The sequence below is a fragment of the Tyto alba genome, unplaced genomic scaffold (genome assembly GCF_018691265.1).
Source record: "Tyto alba isolate M040663 unplaced genomic scaffold, T.alba_DEE_v4.0 Super-Scaffold_49, whole genome shotgun sequence".
NCBI classification, from domain to species: Eukaryota; Metazoa; Chordata; class Aves; order Strigiformes; family Tytonidae; genus Tyto; species Tyto alba.
The window spans coordinates 1,763,296-1,779,518 of record NW_024881325.1 but is presented as its reverse complement, the minus strand read 5'-3'; the positions used below and the strand labels follow the sequence as shown (position 1 = coordinate 1,779,518).

General features: G+C 44.7%; 2 protein-coding genes across 8 annotated transcripts in view; one reads left to right on the top strand and one right to left on the bottom strand.

The window, feature by feature from the left end:
• Positions 1-3,946, top strand: part of RAF1 (Raf-1 proto-oncogene, serine/threonine kinase) — an 82,380-nt gene extending 78,434 nt beyond the window's left edge. For all 7 annotated transcript variants that reach the window (XM_032995847.2, XM_032995848.2, XM_042807020.1 and 4 more), the window contains 2 exons: positions 412-546; positions 1,512-3,946. In XM_032995847.2, coding sequence (XP_032851738.1) covers positions 412-546; positions 1,512-1,652 — 276 coding nt within the window. In that variant the 3' untranslated portion in view covers positions 1,653-3,946. The remainder of the gene's footprint in view (positions 1-411; positions 547-1,511) is intronic.
• A 2,274-nt stretch (positions 3,947-6,220) lies between these two features.
• Positions 6,221-16,154, bottom strand: MKRN2 (makorin ring finger protein 2). The gene is made up of 8 exons (XM_042807026.1): positions 16,035-16,154; positions 15,575-15,703; positions 13,799-13,977; positions 12,749-13,053; positions 11,043-11,257; positions 9,342-9,452; positions 6,973-7,117; positions 6,221-6,391 (listed from the first exon to the last, which is right to left on the bottom strand). The coding sequence occupies exons 1-8, from the start codon at positions 16,058-16,060 to the stop codon at positions 6,248-6,250; spliced, it is 1,254 nt and encodes a 417-aa protein (XP_042662960.1). The 5' UTR covers positions 16,061-16,154; the 3' UTR covers positions 6,221-6,247.
• Positions 16,155-16,223: the final 69 nt, after the last annotated feature.

The following is a 16,223-nucleotide window of genomic DNA, read 5'->3' as shown; positions in this document are numbered from 1 at the left end:
GCTGTACATCTCTTTTTGCAACATGTTTTACAGAGATACCTGCAAATACAGTTTTATGACAGATTAAGCTGTTGTGCCAGATTGGCTGGCCACTTATAACTGCTCAGATTGAGGATCATTTGTCACCGTAGCCTTCAGTTGAAGAAGACTGCTGTGCCATGTCCATGTCATATAGTGTCGTTGGGAATACAGTAATCCCTTCACTTGTTGAGCATTGCAGACCCCAGTGCTGCTCTGATTTAATCACGTCCTACACTACACAAAAGCAGGACCATTGGACAAATCTGCAAGGCTCTGCCGGTGTGTGTGCCGTTGGTACTCGTGTTGAATCATTCTGGGACACTAAAGCTATCAACCAGCGAAACAATTTCGACAACTTTGGTTTTCTGCTACTTGCTTGTTCTTTTTCAGATTATTTTCATGGTTGGCCGAGGGTATGCTTCTCCAGACCTCAGTAAACTGTACAAGAACTGCCCCAAAGCAATGAAGAGGCTTGTAGCAGACTGTCTGAAGAAAGTTAGGGAAGAACGACCTCTGTTTCCACAAGTAAGTGTGCTTTCTGCATCAGAGTGTTTGAGAGTATTTTATAAAGAGCCATTAGCACACAAAATATTCTACATGGATACAAGTTTTGGTTTATATAACATGTAGCCTGCTTCCTATTTTTTTCTTTATTCATATGTGCGTTTTTCATAACCCAGCTCCTTTAGGCAGTTTGTACTTCTGATTGTACACAGTTCTTGTAAAGGTCATTAAAGAATATTATGCATGCAGATTGAAGCAGTGTTAGACTAACAGTAGAGCAATTAGCTTTCAACAGCTGGCCCATTTTAGAGATAAGCAAAAAAAACCCCCAACCAACCCTAACAAAAATCAAATCTATCTTTGTATTTACGTTTTATTTTAGTGTAGGTCTAAGGGAAATGGGAGACCATTCCTCCTTTCCTCCCCCACCACTATGAATAAGCAAACAAAATCCACTGGGGGATGTAAATTCATGTAGCAATTTTTGGTATTTTTTCAAAGGATACTTTACCTTTTCCTATCACTGTGAGGATGATGAAGGTACGTTCTTATTAAATAGCTGGCATTAAATATCAGCAGATTTTGGAAAAATAACTGTTTGCTGTTACAATGAAGTATAACTTTTGTGGTTTAAAAAGTTCTCTCTAAATGTTGATTTGTAAACAGACTGTTAGGCAGAAGATGCGATTCTTTCCCCTCTGGAGGATTGCGTAGCTGCTTGTTAATTGATCACTGTCTGGGAACTAATGAAAATTAGGGTCCCATCCTCTGAAAGGCAGTGAGACTCCTCACTGCGATGAAACTGTAACGCAGAATTTGATGATTCAAATGGGGGTATTCCTAAAGAGTTGTTTTCAGTGCCTCCACATAGTGTATTGTTGCTCTTAAAGATAGGCTTAAAGCCATAATAAATGAAAGTTTAAGACTTAAATAGAAAGAGCTGCTTGTCTAACAGGCCTTCTTTTAATTTTATGTGTTTTCTTCAGATACTGTCATCCATTGAATTGTTGCAACATTCTCTACCCAAAATCAACCGGAGCGCTTCTGAACCATCTCTGCATCGTGCTGCCCACACAGAGGACATAAATTCATGCACATTAACATCCACGAGACTGCCCGTGTTCTAGGATCATGCTCCCCTTCCCTTGTTCTCTCCAGTGATGGGAAAGGAACAGAAGTAACAGAAGTTGTGCTTTTAATGCCTCAGTGTACAGGATCAGTGCCAGCAGGATTATCTGCATCCCAGTTTTAAGAACAAGCTGCTAAGGATTTCTGCAGTTTTATCCTGCAGGGACACAGCTCCACCTTGCCTTTTTCTACAGTTTCTTTTACTGGGATAGTTAACAGACTGTAAATCAAGAGATCTATTACTATTTTTTTAATAGATGCACTTGAGCCTTATTTTTCCCATACACGGAAGCGATGGATGTTTCTTTGGCAGTGTTTCTGGATTGATTTGAATCTGTTGCTAAATTGGTATTTTTTACAGCAAGGATGGCTTGCCTCGGCGTTTGAGGAAAGATGATGCATTATGGTGCTCCTTGATTGCCCCATGCCATATGCCACCTCAGGCTGGGGGAGTTTTGCCTGAAATGGGTATCTGCAAACAAGACTGAGGGAAGAGGAAAAAACTTTCTGGAAATCAGCTCCTGCCTAAGAGCTTTCATCAAGCCAATGAAATAAGTTAAAATGCTAATTCAACACGGAATAGTTTTGCAATAGTTTTGCACATAGAAGAAAAACTCTTGCAAAAGAATGGAATATATTCTGAATTGTACTGCTCAGAGAAGGAAGCTAGCCAGTCTTGCTACGGTCATCTTCAGTAACTTAAGCAGCTTACTCTGGTACTATTGACTTGTTTCTTGCAGCCCAATGAGGTGGTAAGTGCAGAAAGACAGGCTTTTGTGGCTGAGAAAAGGCTACTTAACATTATCCGTATACTTCTGCAGAATGAGCATAGTCTTCATCCCATCTGAAGCTGTCGTCCAAGAGATGCACTATCAAGAGGAAACTGAGCATATACAGTTTTATCTTGCTGATTTGGGTTTTAATTTTGTTTTTATTGCTCCTGAGAAAATGCATTTATTGTAAGCCAAGGTTCCTCTGATTATCTTATTTTAATAAAATAAATTAAATTTTAGGTTTAAGATTCGATGTCATCATTTAATGTAGTAATCCGTAGTTCTGACATGTACGTCTCGATTTGAAAAATGCAGAAAACGACATTTGGAATAACATTTTAAAAGTTCCTAGTCAAGTAAAAACACACTTGATATTACGATGGTCTTTATTCTCCTGTAATAATCTTTCAGCAGCATTTACTTATTAAGATACCTACACTGAGGTACTATCAAGCTCTTTAACTGCACCATTTTTGCTCTACGTTTTATCTCCTGTGAATCTGTTGTTTACTTAGGTAGAAGTGTTTTGTCTTGGCTGAACTCCACAGACGACAAGAAAGAGGTGGTGTAATCTAAAAATTTATTTTTTAAATTTTTTAAATTCTGTTTAAATGTGTCTATCAGGAAAAGAATGGAAGCCAAGTTTCCATTCTTGAACGGAAGCTTGGGATTTTGTGTCTTTCTCTGTGCAAACAGATAAGTGGAGGGCTCCTGTCTAGTGAGTGAGCAGGCAAGGTGTCTGTAACCACTGTTACCTCAATCTAAACAGCTGCCTAAAATTTGTTAGGCAGAATACTGTTGCTGTGAATTTTGACAGCTTAAATATGCTGCCTGTCATGTCCAAATAGCCATTTCGGCTTCTGATTTGCAGCAAGCAAGAACCCCACAAAAAGTGCTTATGGAAGGGAAGAGAAGAACTTGAAGTACGTAAGCCAGACACATACTTGAAAAATATCTGGACTGGTTTTCCTCAGAATATCATACAAGAAGGGTAGAATATTAATCCTTGGGTGATACTAGAGTGTGACCATAAAATCTGCTTGCTGAAAAGTCAGGGTTGAAGGACACTTCCATGTAGTTCTGTATGATTTTTAATAATATTCTTGGTATTTTAACTGCAACCTTCTCTAAACATCATTTATCATTTTACCTCGTAAGAAAGGGAGGGGGGGGAAGAAAGGTAAGCTGTTTTTACTTTAGCTCTGATTTCCAAAAAGAAACCATTGAGTCCTAATCTTTAAAACGGGTTATGTGTCTCTTGAAAAATTAAAATAACTTTAATTGGCTTATTTTGACCAGCACTTGATTTCAAATTAGATGAAATCTACTAAGTGAAGAATTTAAAAGGCCTGAGTTTCTTACTGCTCTTAAATGAAAACTTCTGTTTATGTTGTCCCTAGGCAGCTTTAAAAAACAAGTTATCTTTTTAATTTCAGACTACTGTTACCTGGTTTATGTCATCTTGGGGCAAAGTAAATCAGGAATGTCTTGTTTAAGGTAAAGAACATCTTCTCCATTGACACTGTTTTGGTGTATTTTACTACTGAAAATATTTCTCTCTGGAAAAAAAAAAAATCAACAAAACTATGTGTAAGACCAGCTGGAACCAAGTTTCAGGGGAGAGGCTGTGGGCTGTGTAAGTATTTTGGGGTAGAAAGTATGCCTGGGCATGTGCTCTGGAACATTTACCTTAGAGCACTACACCTCTCTTAGTGATACTTTATTTTCCTTTACCTTTGTGATTAGTGATGAAGAATTACGCTCACATGACTTAGGACCTTCCCTGTTGCCTTCATCTGCCAGTTGTCAGAAGCTGACAGCCTAAGGCCTGACTTCGCAGTAAGCATGGTTAAAAAATAACTTTGGGGGGTGGGGTGGGGAATAATTGTGGAAAAGTTACGTTTCCTCGGTCAGAACAGAGAACAAAATTGGCATGTTCAGTTGGAGGGAACTGTTGGCCAGCAGCGAGGGGAGGAGTTCTCCTTCTCCTGGTGGAACCCTGCCAGAAATGCAGGATTTCCATCCGGAATAGTTCTGGGCTTCAGTTTTGACCCAGAAATGCCACGCAACAGTTGAAGCAGTTCATCCTGGAGTTGCTGATTTGAAAGTGCCACTTGAAAATGCCTGAATCCCAGATTAAGGTTCCTGCTGTTCGTTTTACGACAGTGACCCAGCTCCTAGTTTTTAATTGTCAAAGGAGCGCCCTACTTGCTGTGCTGACAGAAGGGGTTTTGCACGAGTGTCTCTAAATATACTTTGCTTCACAATACAAATAATTTGTCTTCTCAACAATGAAGCTTTCTGAAATACTCGAGGCTTTAAGCAGACAAGCACCTTTCAAGGGTATGCGGTCTTACCCTCAAGCCGTCGCTTAAATGGGCCCTCTGCTTATTTTAAGATCGTGTGATGAATGTGCTTGAGAAAACTCTGCTTGTACTCAAGTGGTTTAATGCTGTATTACTGCGTAGCCATTTCAGTTGTGTCCAGACTGAATTTTTAGTTTAACTGCCAAGTTAATACAAATGACTTCACAGAATTAACTTCCTGTATCAGATTTCACAAATTGCAAAATGCTTTTGCAAGGCAAACGCGTATTAAATTTTTAACAAAAACTTCTGTAGCAATCCCGTTAACTGGGAGGTGTGCCTTACTACCTCACACCTCCTGGGCCTTTGAACACTGCTGGCCTTCATCTGGAGGCAGCGACCAGGCCCCTGGAGTGGGGGTGCCAGTACAGGGGCAGGGCTGGCTTCAGAAAGGGAGCTCTCGCTATGGGAGAGGTACACGGAGCTGGAAAAAGCCCCAGGAGCTACTGGCCACCCAGTTGGGTTAAGAAAAGCAGCAGCTGAAACCATGAGTTTGTTTTGTAAGTAACTCAAATTATTTGTTGTATAGGTGCAAGCTGTAAGATCACTGACGTGAGATGAGAAAATTATGTAGTTACTTCATTTAATTTTGGCTCCTTCATTGAACTGAATCAAGGTTTCCCTTCTGGTTAACTACATAGGAACTAATTAAATTGAACCATAATGTAACTACGACTACCGCAGAGACTACTGAAAGTAACTACTTACTTTCATACAGTATCCAAAATTCAATTTGTGCTGCAAGTTGAATTTAGCTGGATGCTGTGACTCCAGTGTTGCTCTGCCTGAATATATGAATCAATGCAGTTGCATTTGCTTTAGAGCGCTTGCTGTAAGAGACACTTCTGCCACTCTACACTTTAATTATTTTAAAACAAAGGTAGGAACTTGCACAGTCTGAGAGCCAGGTACTGTGCAGGCCCCACTACTGAAACACTCACTGTAAGAACACAGTAAACTTTATTCTGAACTCGGGGTACTACTTTGAGGTATAACGGATTAGTTCTTAAATCTCCTTTTTAAGGGAGAAGCAGCTACACTGACCATTATTCCCAGGGGGCTTTTGTAGATGTACATGTAGTTGATTTAGTGGAGAAAAAAAAAACAAACAAAACCCCCCACCCAAAATAGATCTAGCAACAGTTTTTAACGGCTTAAGCTTTAAATGGTAAGAGAGGAGCTGTATTTACACTACCACTCAGCTCACAAGTCAGCAGATGTTAGGCCAAAGAGGGAGAAAACCCTCTTGGGATGAAGGGGTTTTTTCCATGCAATCAATTTAACTTCTAAAATATATTTGAGCATTGCTGTTGCCATACAAAAACAATCTGAAAACTTTACCAGGACTGCACAAGTAAACCACAGGGCACATTCATTCTAACTGTGCTGTAGAAAGTAAAAGCATTGCTAAATAAATAGCTAGATTGCTACAGACAAAAACACCTTCGGTTCTCTTTATTGAGAAGTAGCAGAATCCTCCTCAGCCCCGGAGAGGTGCATGAAAAGATCTCCAAGTTCTGTTACGTCATCGTCCGTGCTGGTCACAGTCCTGCTTTCTCTGTCTTCAATAAAGTCCCACAGACGAACAGAATTGAAGAACTGGAACAGAAGAAAATCTGACTGAGCACGAACCAGTACTTGTCACACAGTTCCATCAAAATATTTTCCCTTATCGGTCATCTTCATTGGAAAAAAAAAAAAAAAAAAGGCAGAAATCCAAACGCTGGGTTTGTACTAAGATGGTCAGCCCGGTTTGCTGTTGAATTCCCAGCGCCCGCCCCTCCCTTCAGCGTTAGAGCACCACCAGGGTGAGCTCGCTCCACCCAAGGGTGGTGGGGCTGCCGGGGGTGGCCAAGCCCTAACCAGTTTTTGAGAAGGCTTTACCCTTCTGAGCTGGTCCTACTGCCACCTCCCTGCAGGTGCATGAGATGAGGAGATGAGTTTTTAATACTGTACATGAAAGGTTTGCCATGGTAAGGATTGGTTGAAAAAAAAAAAATTTTTCCTCTTAATGACTAGGGAGAGGAGAAGGCACCTTTCATTTAACTTTTGTCTTGAGGAAAACTGAGGGGGGCTTGCTTCACTTTTTCAAGGCCCTGCACAGTATGACCCATATTTTAGTAGTGCACGTTACATTCAAAATGTGGTTTTGGCTACACTTGACTGGAACATTCCCTTACCCGCACAGTCCCCTCAGAGCTGAGCTGTTTCCTTGGTTTTTCAGGTTCAGCTCTCGTCCCATCTGGATAAGCGTGAAGGTAAAGACACTTCCCTCCAAACGGGCAAGTTCCTTTCCCTTGTTCAAAGTACTTGCAGGGTTTTTTCCTGATGTAATGAGAAGAGAGAGTTACTGCCTTCAGCTAGTAAGGACTTAGACAGGGTTCACTCCCCCTCCACGTCTGCTTATCGCACCCTTAGCCAGTGCTGCAAAGTGCAGCTCCTGTTAACACACCCAGAGCTTTGATCTCCCCCTCCCTAAGAGATAGCAGTCAAAATAGATGGGAAAGGTTATTAAAAGCAGACCAAGAAATACATAAAAGAACAGCATCATAAGTCACCAAAAAAATTAAACTACCTTAATACAGGGAAAGTGAAGGATGTTCAGAGAACGTCCTTGATCCTGCGCAGATTCATTTTCATCATAATGCACAAATCTGTTCCTGTTTTTCTAGCAACATTCCTCTCCTGTATTTTCTACCCCTGCATTTTTATCAACCAGTTCCTCTCATCATTTCCCCTGGAAGTTCTATGACAATACTTGGTTAATTTAAGTTTCCATCAGTTTAGGTGTTCAGCCAAGCTGTTCTAGCTGTGTAGCAAGCTTTTATAAAGGTGTACAACAGTACTGGGCGGGGTGGGATGGGTGGATTGTTCTACAGTGAAAAACAGCTGAAGAGGAAACTACAGTGAAAATGCAATTGAACTTGTAAACTTTATATGCAGATAAGTGATGAAAATTGTTCCCAAGACACAGATACAGTCTATCACATAACAACTAAATGGAGACGAAAGCTCAGTGATGACCAAAAAAGAAAAATAAAAAATAAGTATATATAGTCAAACAACCAAAGCTCCCCAAACCAGGCAGGGCATTAAAAGCAGAATAACTTCGTCTTGGTTTGGAACTCCAGTGGTCTGTCACTTCAGGTTTCTAGGTCTGACTTTTTTTGTCCTGCGCTGGCATATAAATCAGAATGATTTGTGCTGGCATGACACCTGCTCTCAGCTTAGTCTCCACCTTATTAGCATTTTATTAGCATTTTTTCATTCCATGCAATATTAACTCCTCGAGTTAAACCGACAGCCAAGAGATCCACAGAATTTCTGTACCAAAGATGTTTTTATCTACAACACAGTGTATCAGTCTTAGCTGAGCGCTTAAGCAAACCCCCTTTTTGTATTGTCTTCTACACAAGGGGTTGACAAGAGCCGAACCCAACTTCCAACACTCCCTGACAGCTCACTGCCAGCAGCACAAGAGCTCACCTTACAGAGAGCGCGGCTGTTCAGAAACTGCACTAAACTGAGGTTTTCAAGTGCAGCTTAACTACCCTCAGTTCAAAGTCCTTATGAATTAAATGAAAAACCAAAACAGCAAGAGGTTACTGAAAACAAACCGTATCTGAAGAACCTCGGTTTCAAGGGATTCATTTTATTCAAATATTTTGCCTGACAATAAGATAAAACAAGACAAGGTGCTGGATCAAACAGCGGTCAGAGCAGTACTGCTTTCAACAATTCCTCTGTTGTGTCACAACGAGACTTTGGAGAGCTAAAGCTTCCCAAGCAGCTGAAAAGCTGGTAGCTACAGCCGTACACAGGTTTAAGTCAGGCCTGTTTGTTGCCTGTACGCCAGAGGGCACATTTAAAAGTTGGTGCACATCACAGCATAAAGCTGCGCCACCTGCAGCAAAACCGGCATCGCTCACGCGGGTCGAGCGCAGGGCTGCTCGTTTAGCTTAACAAGAGCGAGGAAGGAGATGAGTGCTGGTGTCTCACTGCTCTGCGAAGCGCAGAACCCTTGCGCGTTCCAGGCCAGCACAGCTTTGCAAAGCCACTGTAGAGCTACCTGTCAGCAGATCCCTCCAAGCACTGGGCACACTGTTACTAGACAATAAAAGGAATGCAGTCATGTAGTATTTTCCATTTCCAGGAGACATTACAAAAGCCCTGTGGATTTTTATCCTATATTTCAAGAGGCTATTACGTTTTCCTTCCCTATTTGTTTTCCTCAGTAGCTGACAGCCATCCAGGCAATTAGGTCTAAGGGATCAACAGGAAAATGCATGAAGCCAATTCTGGCAAGTGAACTGAAACAGCTTCAACATTTCAGAGCACAGTGAGTTTGAATAATTTCCAATCCATAATTACACAACAGACCCTTTCATGGCAGTCACAAAGTTAAATAAAAGCATTAACAGAGATTAAGAGTTCCCTGCAGAACGGCTTAATTACATAAAGTTTAAAAATAGAGGCACTTTGATGGACCGAGTCTTAGTGTATCTATTTTAAGGACAATGCAAACAGCATTTGTGGTTACTGAACTTACCCCACTCCCTGCTTAAAAGCTTCAATCAGCTCGTTTTTCTTCTCCTGGTCTTCTACCCAGTACGCACTGGGAATGACAAACTCTGATATCACGCGGCACTCCGGGCAAGACCTTAATGGAGCAAGACAAAACAGCAACGCTCTGTTACTTTCCAAGAGTGATCCCCCTCAATGAATTTGCCAGAAGCAGCGGTCTCCGGAGGGGGAGGGAGAGGGTTGTTCACGCTGAAGCAGCGGACACCTCCTCACACGTCAGTCCAGCACATTCAGGTTTAGTTTCAATTGAAATAACCCAATTCAGCACACTCAGGGCTCGCGCTGCCTTGTGTCCATTTCTAGACTGGAACCAACGTAACAGGTACCTCCTCAATATGCAGAAATAAACTGCGCTGGCTAATCTCAATACGCAGAAGGAAACCGTAACTGTCACGCGAGTACTGCAGCCACCACGCAGCAGAGAGCCAGAGCAGCTGAGAAAAGGCAAAGGAAGGTCTCGAAGCCTTCTGAAGTGGGATCCGACTTCTACCAGCAGTGGCGAGTTGTTTACTTAGTGGGTTTATGAGATAGGTTTCTATGGGAAAAACTAAGATCAAGAATCAAATACGTGACTTCAGGTACCTCAACAAGCCCAGGGGAGGCTTTATTACCCCCTCCCCATGAGTCCCATAAAACACCTCGTCTCCCCCCAGGCACAGCTTTTAGAACTAAGCCAAGCCCCTGCTTCAGATTAACTTTGCAACGACCGCTATGTTCACCGTTACAGAGAGATGTAAAAAACATGCTTGAAGAATCTGCGTTAGTATTTAATCCATACTCAAAATTAATGCCAGGGCACTGTTTCTGAAAAACACCTCAAAGTCCCTACTGTAGGCAGAATGTCTCAATACCAGCTCCAATACACGTTACATCCCAAGGAGCTAATGTTCACTTCAGTGACATTTATAATGAAAGTTCTGCAGAAAATTCTATTGCCGCAGAAGACTAAAAATATTGAACCGCATTTTCTTCAGCATGCTTGTAACTTGAGAGAGTTTTTTCAAAGATACGCTCAAAAAAAGGAAATTGCTCTAATTGAGTGTTTTAAATTTGTCTGAGGAGGAGCACGTTTGGAATACATTTTTATAGAGCTAGAAGATTAAGGCATTTACTCACAGATAAATGTGTGATTAGTGGGAAATTTAGCTTGAGTAAACTGCGATTTAGAGAAAAATCCAATAATTGAGTACATACATTAAAAAAAAAAAAGAGCTAACTGTTTTTGCACACAGGTTACTGTGAAGGGCACAGGTTAACAAGGTCTCAGCTGTTCCCAAAGTCCCCACGTGCGCACTCTGCCCCACCATCAACGCGATGAGAGGGGTGAGTTACAAAGGGCCAGGCTCTTCCCACGCGGGACCGCGGCACGGAAGTAAACTGTTCCCAAAGGACACACACGGCGTCCTGCTGGTCTTGAAGGTGGCTCCCACAGCCACGCTCCAACGTCCTGGAATTTGCCAGCACTTGGACCAGGAGTTTCTGAGCTCAGATCTTGCTGACGGCTGTGTTAATATTTACAGCTTCGGAATGCCTTTTTTTTTGTGTTTCTGGTTTTTTTTGGGTGTTTTTTTTTTTTTTTTTTATTTCTGTATCCAGTCACACCAGAGCGCCCACCTCACAGGTGAGGCAGGCCACAGAGAAGAGACTCTGCTTAACATCAACTTACTTTATGATTGGATTCTCGAACTGCTTGGCACACCTCCACTGCCGGATGCAAGACAAGCAGTACGTGTGATTGCAGTTGGAAAGGATCCCAAACCTCCTCTCGGAGGCTGATGGTTTCTCGTACACCACTTCCATGCAGATACTGCACACTTTGTCCTGACTGGCCTGAAAGGCAAAGGCCTTCTCCATGTCGTGCTCAAATGTTGCCATGCACATCTGTCACAGGAGAGACGTCATCGGTTATTGCAGGCCATGTATCAGCCTGTTCCTTGTAAAACAAAAGTGTTTATGGAAGGGACCTACTACAGGAGAAACAAGCTACGCTGATCAAGAGCATCATTCCTACCCTTTGTCACCATAATTTAATTTTAAGAACATTAAATTCAATCGCATATTTCAGCCCGTCAGTGTTCTCTGCAGCTTCAGGGGTAAGGCTGCCCCAACACTTATTTTACACCTTTCTGTATCTCTGTCACAGAAGAGGTATTGCACGAGGAGATGCTGTAAACACCCCTAAAAAACCATCTAATTCAGGGTCCAGAATGGGTGCCACACTCAAGATGTTACTCTGCTTATCATTAAGGCCGCATTCATTCATCAGATACTAAGCTTTACCCTAGCTATGGAATCAGTCTCTTACCACAGGCTTTCCTACAGCACCTCCCATCACAGCATCCCAGCAGTGACAATCAATAACCAGTTTAGGCTCTCACAGCACTACACGGTGAGCTGGTGGTTATACCCGCATAATTTTACCTCTTTTCAAAGTTCTCAAGACTTGACAAGTAAAAGAAACCTTAAAGACTTTAAATTACAATAATCACTTTAAAAGGACACAAAATAATTCCACGTTGGTAGCAGCATTTTGCCTAGTCGCCCTCTCATCCAACACCCGCTCCTGCTTCCGGAGCTGAGCACCTGAGAGCGGCGGTGACGGACCCTGTGCCAGCCATCAGCAAGCTCCCGGGAGAAGCAAGAACTCGTACACCAGCTCACTTTGCAAGTACCTGCTGACTGCACAAACCCCCAGGTTTTTAACCCCTTGGATTCTACTCCAGACCGCAGCGGTTCAGTGACCACTAATGCTGCTGGTCTTTCCTCCCCTCTTCAGCATCGAGAACTCCTGTTCTTCCCCAGCCCCGATCTCAATCTGGTAGCCAGGCAGAGAAAAGAGCAGCCCCTTAAGCCCATCTTTACCCAACCAATTCCTCATCCACTCCCTCCAGCCGCCCCACCTCAGGTTCAGCTCCAAAACCTTTGTACTCCGTTCAGTCTGTCCCTACTTGACCCTGCCCTGAAATCAGCCACAACCAAGAGGAGACGTCCGAGGAGCTCACCAGCAGCCCACAACTCCTCTCCCCCACTGTACATAACGTACCACTGAGACACCGTGCAAGCCATCAAAGACATTTTCCTGCTAGAGTTTGAGAATGTTCTGGGAGAAGACTGCAGGCAAGTTTCCGATAAGGATAAAACGGGACAGAAAGAAGTTGCTGTAAAAGGCTATCTGCCTCATCATTACCAGTTAAGCCCCAGATGCTTGAACAGACCACTCCTGCAGTCATTTTGTAGCTAAGTAAACAACAAAACAAAAGCTCTTTGGGACAACGGGCTCTTCTACAAAACGCATCTCTGGATTTTAGAGCAAACCAACCGAATCTTGCCCTGAGCAAAGCAAATCTCACGCCGATTTCATGCTAGCATTACCATCTCGTGAGCCTTCCTCTGTTCTTGGTCGAGAGGGTGAAGTACTTGCAGCCCACATATCTCACACACATCCCCGTGGAGGTAAAGGCAGCGATCTCCAAAGTGGCACGCTCCCGCCGCGGCGTAGGGACACAGCTGCTCCCCACTGGCACAGGAGCTGCCAGCGACCGGATCTTCCAGTCCGCTGCAAATAGCTTCCAGGTACGAATGGGGCTTCACTTCCAGGTTATCGTTTTGGTCGCTGCAACACACCACGTCGCTCGCGGCGCTGGGTTTCTGCTTTTCTTCATTCAAGCCACACAGATCTTAGGAAACAGAAACATAACATGAGCCATCCAAGACACTGCACAAAACCCACACAAGAAGCTCCGTATGCTTTATTTCCAATGATTCCCGTTTTTTTTAATTTAAAAAAAGTTTTCTTCTCAAGGAAATCTCATCTCTAAGCCCCTTTTGCTCACAAATCACAAGAATTTTCACAACCTACTTACTGAAAAGTTTGATTTCAAGATGTCTCCAGCTGTTTTCTATATACAAATAAGCTAAAAAACCCATCTAATTTCAGATTAGGGCAACGGGCCCATTCAGTGTGCCAGCGGGTGCAGGTGGGAAGGGTGTGCAGGAGGCAGCAGGGCTCTGCCTGTCAGGCGTGGTCAGACATCTCCGTCCTCGTGTCCCTAAGGGCTGGCACAATCCTCCTCAGAGCACATGCCAGATACCCTGGCACAAAGCAGCCGCTTATGTTTCAAATGCCCTCGCATCGGGCACAAAAAGATCTGAGGGGCAGAGCTATTTTAACCCCAAAACACAAATCAAAATTAAAAAAAACACCCTCAAACCCACCCCCCAAACAAAACCCATCCTTCAGGGAACATTTGGCTGAAAGCCAGCCAGCTTGGCAGGGCCATTAAGCGGTATTAGAAGCCTCAGCTGGTCAGAAATCTGACCGTGCCTCTCCAGCTCTCCACAAAACTCAAGTGAAAAAAGGAGGAAAACTACCAACTCCCAGCAAGCATCGAGGAGGACGAGCACAGCACCACTCCCACTCACTTCTGTCCCTGAGCACCAGTGTTTTCTTCTCCCGCTTGGCAGCCTCGGGCGGTTTGCTCCTGATAACACCAGCGCTGTGCTCGGGGGGGTGCCGAGGGTTGTGCAGCGCTGCCGAGGAGAGGGGGGGTGGCACAGGGGCCGCTGCACCCCCCGGCGCAGGGAGCCTGGTGTGATCATACCTGCGGAAGGAAAGAGACACAACAAGTGTTACAAAGCCTAAACTTGGCACGGCAGCAAGGAATATTTAAACAAAATAAAACTGAATAGCTGCCTTGGTTTGTTTTTTTTTTTAAGGATCGTTCTGACAAGTTGAACTGCTCCGTCTCTTTCAAAGCCAGGCAAAAAGGTTTCTCAGTCTCAAAAAGATGCCTCTGAAAACACGCCTATATTTTCTTCTCCAGAGATGCCCAGCATAGCCGAAAGAACATTATTCATGTGCTTATTAAATTAGATCTTCGTCATCCCCTCACACAAACAGGTTTGCTGGCATTTCTCAGAGAAGCAACATCAGAACGCTGTGCAGGAAGGAGTGGCATTTCATAATCTTGGTTTCCCCCTGCAAGCAGCAAAACTTAGACTTTAGCTCTCACACTGCAGGAGAAGATGCAGTATTTGCATACAGGAAAGGAGAGGTGACGTCCAGCAAATACTATGGAGACATGCTCCAGCAGCAGAGCAGAAGCAACAGTGCAGTAAAGAGGCTGGTCCTGTAAAGCCATGGACACACCTGAACGCTAGAACATTTTTGATGTGACAAAAATATTCTCCATACCTGTTTCTGGTCCTGTACTTAGGACCTGTACATGCCCACAGGCATGGAATAGGTGCATCAAGCACCCTGAACTCCAGCAGAAGAGCTGGAGCAAACCAGCAATGCACTTTGCAGCCATCATTATGGTCCAGCCAGCATATGACACGGCCCCCATGAATAACACACCCGTCAGCAACGTTACACATGACTAATTCAATGTCAGCAGCTAATGGGAGCTGCAGGAATCACTAATGTTCCATCTCCCGATCAGAGTTTGGTACTATGAACTAAGCAAAGGAAAGGAAATACAACTCAGCTGTTGCAACCACAGCAACGCCGTGAGACGCCCCCCGTTGCTGTCAGGCGAAGGTACAGACTCAGGCTTCTCGTCCATGACCACAATTTTTCCACCAAGGAGCCGCAGGCTGCCCTGTGGCACATCCCTGGTGAAACGTAACATTAACTAACACGTAGTATTTATCAGAGTGTTTCTCAAGGCGTTTTGACCAGAAGACTTCAGGAAAAGCTGTGGTGCTTTTCCTGGAAACCATTTCACCCTAAGACAGAACTGAAAGTCCTCAAAATTGTGCATTAGACTGCATGGAGGCTACGAGCTGCACCAGGAGAGCTGCGCGAAGTGCTGCCAGCATGCTGCCCGCTTCCAGCCACTTCAGTCATATGGAAAGCACACCGTGCCGCCAAATGCTACTTCATGTGAAGCTGCAGGCTGGTTTTTGCGTTTAAAAGGTCCCACTGCAGTAAGAACCTGACGAAAAACATACGTGAAACCTAAAGTTTAATTTCTACAGAGGAAAATAATTGCAGAAGCCAAGACAGTGTAAAACAGTGATAATGGATCCATAAGCTGGTTTTGGTACTGGGAGAGAAAGCTCATATTTAATGCAATATTTCCCTTGTCATCTTATCATTTCTTGATCTTTGATTCCCTGGAGTTTAAAGCTGACTGCAGGTTATTATGCCCAGTTCTGCTGAACTCACTGTTCTCGAAAGACCCAGGTCTTTACCTGCAGCGAGCTCCATAGGCACACTGTCCCTTCTGGTAGTACTTGCAGATAGTAGAGGACTTGCTTGTAGATAAATCGTGTGAGAACAGACACTTACTTCCCTCCCGACACACTCCTTGCATGTAGTACCTGGGGGAGAAGCAGTTCTGGTCAGAGTAGTCGATTTTGTAAAGACGAGCCTAAGAAGGGGTTTACCGCCCAGAGGAAACTTGGAAAAGCATTCCCGTCTTTCGCGGACCGAGGACCCGCCGTGGGGGGGGGCGTGGGGGGTGTGTGCGACAGCCCGCCGCGCCCCGTCTGAGGCACCTCCGGCCTCACCGGGCGGCCGGGCCCGGCCCTCCCCGGCGAGGGGGGGACGCGCCGCGGGCCGGGCCGGGGGCGGCCTCCGCGACCTTGCCCGCGGCGTGAGCAGGCCGCGGCGGCCCCGGGAGGCGCTGGGCGATGCGGGGCCCGGGCTCACCTGCAGGTCACCTGCTTCGTGCTCATGGTCGCCGCGCGCCCGCCCGGCCCCGCGCGCCGGGGAGCGCGGAGCTCGCGGGCAGGAAGGGGCGGAGCCAGGCGGGGCCGCCCCGCCCCGCCCCCCCCGGCGCTGTTCAGCGGCGCGCCACGCCATAGAGGCGGCGGCGGCGGGGCGGGCTAGAGCGCCGCT

Bases quoted from the DNA above. Each gene is read 5' to 3' on its own strand.
- MKRN2 (XM_042807026.1), bottom strand. From the start codon at position 16,060: ATGAGCACGAAGCAGGTGACCTGCAG. The intron at 11,258-12,748 runs GTAATGCTAGCA...CTCCTGTGACAG, and splicing joins AGAGGAAGGCTCACGAGATG to ATGTGCATGGCAACATTTGA. The intron at 7,118-9,341 runs GTAAGTTCAGTA...TCATTACATCAG, and splicing joins GCTTTTAAGCAGGGAGTGGG to GAAAAAACCCTGCAAGTACT.